Source organism: Conger conger, chromosome 4, assembly GCF_963514075.1.
Source record: "Conger conger chromosome 4, fConCon1.1, whole genome shotgun sequence".
Classification (NCBI taxonomy): Eukaryota; Metazoa; Chordata; class Actinopteri; order Anguilliformes; family Congridae; genus Conger; species Conger conger.
Genome location: NC_083763.1, coordinates 511,399 through 521,868, shown reverse-complemented (window position 1 = coordinate 521,868; position 10,470 = coordinate 511,399). Strand labels below are relative to the sequence as shown.

Sequence of the window (10,470 nt, the reverse complement as noted above, 5' to 3'; positions counted from 1 at the left end):
GCTCTAACTTCTGTTCCAGCTCATCTTTAATTTAAGATTTATTTCAGCAGTGAGTCTGAGGCTGCTTTTCAGCAGGGCCTGTATTATAAAACATCAGACACACTGGAGACACAGGGCCTGTATTATAAAACATCAGACATACTGGAGACACAGGGCCTGATTATAAAACATCAGACATACTGGAGACACAGGGCCTGATTATAAAACATCAGACATACTGGAGACACAGGGCCTGTATTATAAAACATCAGACATACTGGAGACACAGGGCCTGATTATAAAACATCAGACATACTGGAGACACAGGGCCTGATTATAAAACATCAGACATACTGGAGACACAGGGCCTGTATTATAAAACATCAGACACACTGGAGACACAGGGCCTGTATTATAAAACATCAGACACACTGGAGACACAGGGCCTGTATTATAAAACATCAGACATACTGGAGACACAGGGCCTGTATTATAAAACATCAGACACACTGGAGACACAGGGCCTGTATTATAAAACATCAGACATACTGGAGACACAGGGCCTGTATTATAAAACATCAGACATACTGGAGACACAGGGCCTGTATTATAAAACATCAGACACCCTGGAGACACAGGGCCTGATTATAAAACATCAGACATACTGGAGACACAGGGCCTGATTATAAAACATCAGACATACTGGAGACACAGGGCCTGTATTATAAAACATCAGACACCCTGGAGACACAGGGCCTGATTATAAAACATCAGACATACTGGAGACACAGGGCCTGTATTATAAAACATCGGACATACTGGAGACACAGGGCCTGTATTATAAAACATCAGACACACTGGAGACACAGGGCCTGTATTATAAAACATCAGACATACTGGAGACACAGGGCCTGTATTATAAAACATCAGACACACTGGAGACACAGGGCCTGTATTATAAAACATCAGACACACTGGAGACACAGGGCCTGTATTATAAAACATCAGACACACTGGAGACACAGGGCCTGTATTATAAAACATCAGACACACTGGAGACACAGGGCCTGTATTATAAAACATCAGACACCCTGGAGACACAGGGCCTGTATTATAAAACATCAGACATACTGGAGACACAGGGCCTGATTATAAAACATCAGACATACTGGAGACACAATGCTACAAGCACAGGCTCAAAAATAACTCAAAATATAAACACAAATAACTGTCATAGCAGAAAAATAACAATTATAATGACAGACACTGTTTTCCCTCTGGGAACAGCTTGGCACAAAAAATACATAAGCAGCATTCAAACTGCATAACCAGCATTCAAACTGAATAACCAGCATTCAAAGTGCATAACCATAACCAGGGACAAGTGCACTAGAGGAAGGTACAGTTCCAGGTGCAAGGAATGAACAGGAAGCTTATATTAATCCAATGAGAAAAATAAATTAAAGTAGCAATAGATCTGTCTTAGCAAACACAATGCTAGCAACAACAGAACAAGTATACACAATTGTGAAAACAGGAATAAACAACTTAACTTACCCAAAGCCTTACATGGCCTATAAGAAATTGCTCAAGGGCCCAACATCTGCATGAATCTTATCGTGGCTACAACCACCATTGACCTTTCATTTGAAACTGTTTAAAGACCACTGGGTAACAGTCAGGATCAGGTTAGGGTTAGGTTTAGGGTCAGGAGTCAGGTTTATGGTTCATTTTCAACACTTCAGTGTTCAGACTCCATCAGGGATGCTGAAGGCTGTGGAAGAAAACAATATGAACATTAAATGCTGGACTAAATTATTTCAATTAATAGACTCAACAAAATAATTTCCACGTTCACCCAGTGAAATGTACGATCACCTGCATGTACACAATCATTTTCAAATTCTGGACAAACACAGAAATTGGTTCTATAGATTGCTGATAAGTGAAGTAGGAAGAGTTTTCATTCTGCAGAGGATGATATTGTGATTCTCCATCAGCTTACAGAAGTAAGTGTTGTAAAAGTGCTGTTTCAGAGTCAGTTGTGTGTAAAAGTGCTGTTTCAGAGTCAGTTGTGTGTAAAAGTGCTGTTTCAGAGTCAGTTGTGTGTAAAAGGTCTGATTAAATACTAGACCACTGGCCTCATGATCAAAGTACAGGACTGTTCCTTTGAGCAGTTTTCCTCAATTCCCTATTCTACAGACAGACACGCACATATACACACACACACACACACTCGCACGCATGCACACACGCACACGCACTCGCACTTCTTGATTATCTCTGTTGCCCCTGTTTGCCTGCATTCGACCTGCCTGATCTGCCTGTCATTGAATAAAGACATCTATTCCGCCTGCTTCTGTGCTGTGATTGGTTCTGCAGTCCTGGCACCTGATACTATTATAGACATTCAGAATAATTTAAGGAGCTTTAATTCGTTACTAAGATACTTTTATAACCTTCAGTGTCCCCCCAATAGCCAAATTTAATCTCCTCATATTCTCCTTTTCCAACCGACTTCTCAGAATGACATTAACAGCTTTATTTCAATTCATACCTTCATATTATTTATGTTAAAGATCAACTTTTCATTTCCCTTTTCTTCCAACGATGGATGAACACACACTGGACGATGCCCAAGAGAATAAGTACAGTCATAGTGACAGCAAAGGCAGCTCTCCATGGACGGCTTTGACACTCATCTGAAACATATATGGGTATTTTTAAATAGTTTGTTCATTCTTTCACTCTTTCACTCTCCAGTCACACACCTCAGAAATAAGGAGTCCAAGCACATCCCAGGTATACAGTGAAGGGAATGAAATTATCCAAGGTATACAGTGCAGGGAATTAAATTATCCCAGGTATACAGTGCAGGGAATGAAATTATCGGGATTCTAAATAAATTAACACAATGGACAAATGACAATGTATGAACAAATGTTTGTGAGAGTCAGTGAGAAATTCAGTCTATGAGTGCTTAAATTAAGAATACATATAGTGGTTAATTCAAAGAAATTAAGATGACTCTGGGAAAACCAGTAGATAGAACTAATGCCACACTAATAGAATGAGCTTTTGCAGAGGAACTGGAGAAATTGGTGGCACACCCACACAGTTCCAGGCATTGATCACAATGTGTAGAATAGTTTGCCAGCGCTTGTAGAGGAAGCAGAAACACTGGGGGTTTTCAAGAGCAGGCTTGATATGGTGTTAGATTTTATTTAGCTGATAGGCAATTTAGGTGGTAGGTACACTTAGGGGCAGGAAAAGGTGAGCATTGCTGGGCTGAATGGCCTGTTCTCACCATTACCATGTTATGTTTATGTTATGTTATGTTATGTTATGTTATGTTATGTTATGTTATGTTATGTTATGTTATGTTATGTTATGTTATGTTACGTTACGTTACGTTACGTTACGTTACGTTACGTTACGTTACGTTACGTTACGTATGTTATGGTATGTTATGTTACGTTACGTTACGTTACGTCTGTTATGTTATGTTATGTTATGTATGTTATTTTATGTTATGTATGTTATGTTATGTTATGTTATGTTATGTTATGGTATGTTATGTTATGTTATGTTATGTTATGTTATGTTATGTTATGTTATGTTATGTTACGTTATGTTATCTTATGTTACGTTATGTTATGGTCAACATGATTTCTCTTGCATGGGGTTTTTCAACGGATTCTAGCTAACTTTCGGGTGCTGAATCCAAATCTGGCATTAGCCTATCACATCAGGTTTCTGAACAGCCACACTCACGACTCACGAGTCTTCACAGCTGCAAATCACACAAAAACATAAACAAAGACTAAACACATTTGTACAATTCTTTTAAGGCCCTGAATGAAGTTTTGGTGAGAATAAACAGAATTTGCTATTTTATCCCCACCAAGATTGCCAGACTGGATGGATACTCAACTTTTGTAAAATCCATGAATATGGAGCATACAGATAGCACAAAAACTTGATGTGATAGAGCAAATCTGAGCTCAGCCCAAAATTCCCAAAATCCATGAAATCCATCCATGAAAGAAAAAACTTTTTTTGTAGATCATCTGTGTGGAGTGTGTGCTGTTTGATTCTGTAAAGTCTTACTCACCATGGAGGTAAAACTCTGTCACCTTTTCCTCATTGAGCTTCTGCTGCAGAACTCGACAGGTGAATCTGCTGCTGCCTTCTCTCTTGATGACGACACGTGTTCTTATGGCAATGAGGCCCAGGCTGTCCCTGAGTATCTCGGGTTTCTCAGTGGTGAGATTGTGACCCTCACTGTCCTGCCAGATGAGGTCAGGCTGAGGATACCAGCCTTTAGATTCACACAGCAGGCCAACCTCCACTTCTTCATCTGCTTCCCTGAAGATCACTGGCTCAGTTCCTACAGCTGCAGAAATGGGATGTTAGTAACAGCTTATATCATCTAATAGTCTCTGCATTACTATTATCCAGATAAAGCATCATCCATTTATCCATTTCCATTCACAAAAATGTCAAACATGTCTTTACCCCATAATATTTGGGGAAAATTTCACTGACCTCTTACTTCCAGTGAAACCATGATGCGGTAATTATTGTCAGACTTGGACTGAATGTAACATGAGTACTGCCCCTCATCAGAGACCTGGACCCTGCCCAGCCTCAGAGACGTATTGCCCTTCCTCAGTTCCTCAGGGAAGAGTGCGGTCCTTCCGCTGTACGATGGGTTCTGGGACTCATTCATGCTCTCTCCCAGACGGTAGAGATGCACCAGTGGGTCTCTGTGCTGCGGTCTGAACCACTCTATGCGCATATCCTCTGCACTTATGTTGGGTTTGAGGTGAGTGGGCAGAACAACATCTTCACCAACTACAGCAATGACAGGACCAGCTGGACCCAGAAGCTGGAACATCTCTGCAGAGAGAAAGAGCACACACTAAGACTACTGCTGGACCAGCTACAGACCGACACTGCAGTCCTGCTCCAGCTACAGACCGACACTGCAGTCCTGCTCCAGCTACAGACCAACACTGCAGTCCTGCACCAGCTACAGACAGACACTGCAGTCCTGCTCCAGCTACAGACCAACACTGCAGTCCTGCACCAGCTACAGACCAACACTGCAGTCCTGCTCCAGCTACAGACCAACACTGCAGTCCTGCACTACTCAACTCCAGGTCCTGCATTTGGTCTAAAGATCTGAAATCATTCAGTGTGACAAATATGCAATAATAGAGGAAATCAGGAAGGGGCAAATACTTTCTCACAGCACTATACCTCAGGTAACGGACTGTAAGCCTTCTCCAAATCCAGAAGGCTCACGGCCATGTTCACTGGGGGGTGCTGGTGGGAAGTGCTGGGAGGATATGTTAATCTAAGTTTGTAAGTGTGTAAACGAAGCAAGCAGAAATTAAAGGGTCATCTACAGTGTGCTTATAGCTGGAATTTAAACCTCAGGTTTAATCCTCTTGAACACAGAACTGCATAAAAACTGGAACAGCTAATCCTTATTTCACAGTTTGTAGTCACTGTAGTTCATATTTGCGGAGCTGGTCCAGTTGTAATGCAGTTAATTCCATGCAATATTACTGATATATACTGTGTTATATTGCAGTGAGCATATTCTGTACCTGATCTGGAGGTCTGGTGGAGGATCAGGAGAATCAAATACGGGCACATTAACCTCCCACTAGTTATAATGAGTGGGATATTATCAGTGAACCATGTTAAGTGTTTCGATCACATACTATTACAAAAAACAATCCGAGTGATGTGAGAGTATTGTTTACATATTATATTTTGATCATTTTTTTGTTAATTGTGTTTTGGCAACAACAAAAAAAAAAAGAGTCATTTAGTTAAGTTAATGCCTTTTGAATGTGTTTTACCGAAGCACTAATGTAAAAAAAATAACGCATTCATTTCATGTTGCTAAAAAGTAATAATTTATCATTTATGTTTAAGATAAATTAAGATATTGAGAAAAGATATATACCATATATTCAAAAGAAATAGAAATGATTGAAACTGACTATATCTTTTCTGTACTGCTACATGCAGATTGGTTTTTGATCCTGGATTTAGTTTTGTTCCATACCAGACTGAGTTTGATGGCGAGCCTGTCCCAGTGAGTGACTTTTCACAGGACGAAGGTTTGGAGGCGGTGTGGCCAGCTGTTTCAGACTTCATTCTGTGGAGTGATTGAGTTGATTCCCATCAGGATTTCAGATAAGGAACACTTAGAAGTATTTTGTTCTACTACCCGGGTAGTTTGGATAATCGCTAATCTTTTTTAAAAGACAAACAAAGATCATTTATTTTATTTTTCTATTTTTTCTTAAACAAAAGAGCTCGATTTTATTTTCGGTATTTTCAAATAAATTCTGTGAATGTTATGTTGCAGAGATTGTGCAATAAATCTGCCAGCTGTTACTGTTTTCCAAAAGCAACGTCTCCTTCTGAGTCTTCTACACTTTACTGCTCAGAGCCTTTAGGTCTCTGATGTATAGCTATCCTTTTTAATTCAGTTAGAGGTGCTACAATTCACTTAATTTGTTTTCCTAAATGGTCAGATTTAGTTTCCAGGTGTCCATCCTTTCACCAAATCAGTGCCTATTGATTCACCTCAGACCTCGTTTGGCACATTACATTACATTATTGGCATTTAGCAGACGCTCTTATCCAGAGCGACTTACAGTTGATTAGACTAAGCAGGAGACAATCCTCCCCTGGAGCAATGCAGGGTTAAGGGCCCTTGATCAAGATTAGAACCACTGACCTTGTGTGTCCCAGTCTTTTACCCTAACCACTATGCTACAGGCCGCCCCAAACATACATTGTGTTGTGTGTAAATCTTGAATTTTACTTTTTAAAACTAAATACAAAAATGTCTCTGTAAAATTAAATCTTTTGGAAAATGAATATTTAGAAATCTCAAATGTGTTCTTTCATACTAACACACAAAAAAATTAACATATATATAATAAAGTCTAGGGTGCCTAAGACTTCTACACAGTACTGAGACGGGTGCGTGGAGGGTTTGGACCCAAAATGCACAACTCAGAAACAGTAGTGTAATAAAGTCCTGTCAGGGCTTTATTCGGGGAATATCCAGAGAGCGTAGTCAAAAAACAAGCAATGTTCATACACGTAAATATCCAGCCAGAAAACCAAAGAGCAGTACCGAGGGAGAAGGCAGTCTCGTAGTCGGTACACCATGCGGGAAGTCCGGTAGCCAGGAAAGCTGTCAGCGGGGCAGAAGTACAGGCGGACGGTAGGCAGGCTCAGGGTCGATGACGGTGCAAGAGTCAAGGCCGAAGTCTGCTCCGCAGGGCAAAAGCACAAAAAAAAAAACAATTTCGCACAGACATGACATGAAACTGAGCTTTTATGCAGGTGTAGACATCCATCCATCCATCCATTATCTTAACCCGCTTATCCTGATCAGGGTCGCAGGGGGGCTGGAGCCTATCCCAACATACATTGGGCGAAAGGCAGGAATACACCCTGGACAGGTCGCCAGTCTATCTCAGGGCACACACACCATTCACTCACACACTCATACCTACGGGCAATTTAGACTCTCCAATCAGCCTAACGTGCATGTCTTTGGACTGTGGGAGGAAACCGGAGTACCCGGAGGAAACCCACGCAGACACGGGGAGAACATGCAAACTCCGCACAGAGAGGCCCCGGCCGACGGGGATTTGAACCCAGGACCTCCTTGCTGTGAGGCGGCAGTGCTACCCACTGCACCATCCGTGCCGCCCAGGTGTAGACAGATGTAGACAATTAACTTGAGAGCAGCAAGAGAATGGAAATCTGGTGTGGAGGATTGCCAAGTTAACAAGGTAATTAGTAATCGTTAGTAATAAACCTATCCTGCCCTAGCATTAGTAAATTAGTAAATGACATGCACAAGAAACGTAAGATAACATGAACACATGATTAGTATGTTAGGACTACCCAATCCTGATCTAGCATTAGTAGATTTAGTAAATAGACAAGGGAAATTGAAACAATTAGGGTGTGAGTGACAGAAAGGGAGAGAGAGAAAGCAGGAATGCAAGGTTTGCAGAAAGACAAAAAAGTATGCTAAATCAATGAACAGTACAACATAACATGGAACATAAATTGTGACATAACATTTGCAAAACAATGACAATAAACTATATAACATGACATGGCAAGACTAAGAAATAAATGGTAACAAGAACTAAACATGAAACATAACATGACATGACAATGAAACGTAACAAGAAATAAAACATAAAAACGTGGTGAGGCTAGACTAACATAATATGTGATATGACAATAACATAACTAAGACGATGACTAAACATAACACCTGACATGACAAACATGAAACGTGACAAGTACTGTATAGCTGAGCCTCATTACTGCTACAGAATGCCACATCCACTCCCAGTCAGACACACAGCAGATAAACCACAGCCATGTGCTCTGAGAGCAGCTCTCCCATGAGAACCGGCTCTTCCAGCTCCCAGACTGTTCCCTCAGCCCTCAGTGATGTAGGTTCAGCTTAGTTTTCATTTACACTTTGCTCCATGTTCTACTTTAATCATGTGATTGAGAAGACTAGGACTAAACTGAATCAATGGTTACAAAGAGATCTTTCTTTGAAAGGCAGAGTGTTACTTACTAAAGCAGAGGGACTCTCCAGACTCTCCTATGCTGCTTTATCTCTTCACCTTGACAACAGGATTTGTAAGGATATTGACCGAATGCTTTTTAACTTTGTCTGTAAGAACCATACTCATTATATCAGGAAATCAGTAGTCATGAATACCTATGAAAATGGTAGCCTTAATTTCTTAGATTTCTGTACTTTGAACCATACTTTTAAAATAAACTGGGCTAAGCATTTTTTGCAAAACCCCACTTCAATTTGGAATTTTATTCCTAATTATATTTTCTCTAGCATTGGTGGCCTTAAGTTTTTGTTATTATGTAATTACAATCCCGGAAAAATTCCAGCAAAATTGTCTGCTTTCCATAAACAAATGTTATTGGCTTGGTCAATGGTTTACAAACACAACTTTTCCCCACACCGATACTATATTTGGAACAACAAAGACATTTTGTATAAAAACAGATCTTTATTTTTGAAAAATTGGTTCGATAATCGCATAATTTTGGTAAATCAATTGATCAACTCTCAGGGATGTCTATTATCATATCAGGAGTTTTTTAATTTATATTTGATTCCTATATCCCAGAAGGAGTACGTAATTGTTTTTGGTGCCAAAACTGAGCGTTCATTAATGTTGCTGAGGAATGCCCCTTGTCCTTCGATTTTGCCCTGGTTTGATCCAGCTGATACCCAAGTGGGTAAGGTGTGTTTCTCTTCCATTCCGAGGAATAACAATAGAGCTATACGATCTTTGTTCCAAAAAGATATTGTGTCAATCCCTTATGTAATCTTTTATTGGAATGGTTTGGTTGATGATATCTGTTGGAAAGATGTCTGGATGCTACCTTACAAGTATTTGCTTACAAATACAATTAGAGAGGTATCATTTAAAATTATACAAAAGTATTACCCAGCCAATCATTATCTGAGGAAACTAAAGAAAGATATTGATGTCAGCTGCTCTTTTTGTGATACAAGCCCTGAAAGTTGGTCCACTTATTTTGGCACTGTCACCATGTGAAGTTGTTCTGGAAAGATCTTTGTAGATTTGTGAAAGATCATGTTCATAGTGACTTTTCTTTATTTTGGAAAAACATTTTGTTTGGTTTTACTGTTGTTGGAGGCATAATGATATGAGATGATATTATTATTTTGTCTACCTATAGCAAGCCTCCCCCTTTTGGCCGGAGCCGCAACTGCATCTATTTAATCAGCCAAGTAATTTGCGGCACCTGTGTTAGTCCTAGGGAGACGGGGAGACGGAATAGTTTTTTGACCACACAAACCAAAGAAAGGATACAAAGAAAGAAACACACAAAAAAGGCCAAAGCAAAGTCTATTTTTGTTTATTGTAAAAAGTCAATTTGGAGAATATTTTTGTTCAATGTTTAAGCAGAATAAATGCATTTTTTGTTTCAACTTGAAATCGGATCTCCACGATTGTTTGATTGTGCGTCAAACCCCCGCTCCGGCTTGGACAGTGGCTATTTTTGAAGCATCAGTTTTTTAGACGAAATACGCCATTATAACTGTATATGATAGATCTAAGGACAAGGAATTTCACCTGATAAATTTGATTATTATATTGGCCAAATTTTATATCCATAAATGCAAATTTACGAAAAAGAAGCCCCCCTTTTTTTGTTTTTATCAAAGAATGTGAAAATTTTACTAGTTTAATTAAACATTCTTTTAATAAGAAAGCTGTCAAAACTATTAATGTCTGTACTTACTTTAAGTTATTTGTAGATTGAATTTATTGTATTGATGCCTTTTGTATAACACCCCTTCCCCCCGGTATTTCTTGTTTTTCTTTCTCTATTGTTGACTCAGTGATTGTTCTGTATACT

At 39.6% G+C, this 10,470-nt stretch overlaps 1 protein-coding gene across 5 annotated transcripts in view; it reads right to left on the bottom strand.

Moving 5' to 3' along the window:
* Nucleotides 1-756: 756 nt before the first annotated feature.
* Nucleotides 757-10,470, bottom strand: part of LOC133127413 (butyrophilin subfamily 1 member A1-like) — a 19,628-nt gene continuing 9,914 nt past the window's right edge. The window contains exons 1-5 of one of the 5 annotated variants that reach the window (XM_061240300.1): nucleotides 7,151-7,281; nucleotides 6,065-6,157; nucleotides 4,528-4,881; nucleotides 4,094-4,375; nucleotides 757-1,753 (exon numbers count right to left, since the gene is read on the bottom strand). In XM_061240300.1, coding sequence (XP_061096284.1) covers nucleotides 1,728-1,753; nucleotides 4,094-4,375; nucleotides 4,528-4,879 — 660 coding nt within the window. In that variant the 5' untranslated portion in view covers nucleotides 4,880-4,881; nucleotides 6,065-6,157; nucleotides 7,151-7,281 and the 3' untranslated portion in view covers nucleotides 757-1,727. Of the gene's footprint in view, nucleotides 1,754-2,536; nucleotides 2,682-4,093; nucleotides 4,376-4,527; nucleotides 5,402-6,059; nucleotides 6,225-7,150; nucleotides 7,288-10,470 lie in introns of those variants that run through there. The other 4 variants (XM_061240298.1, XM_061240297.1, XM_061240299.1 and 1 more) reach the window with 4 other exon arrangements.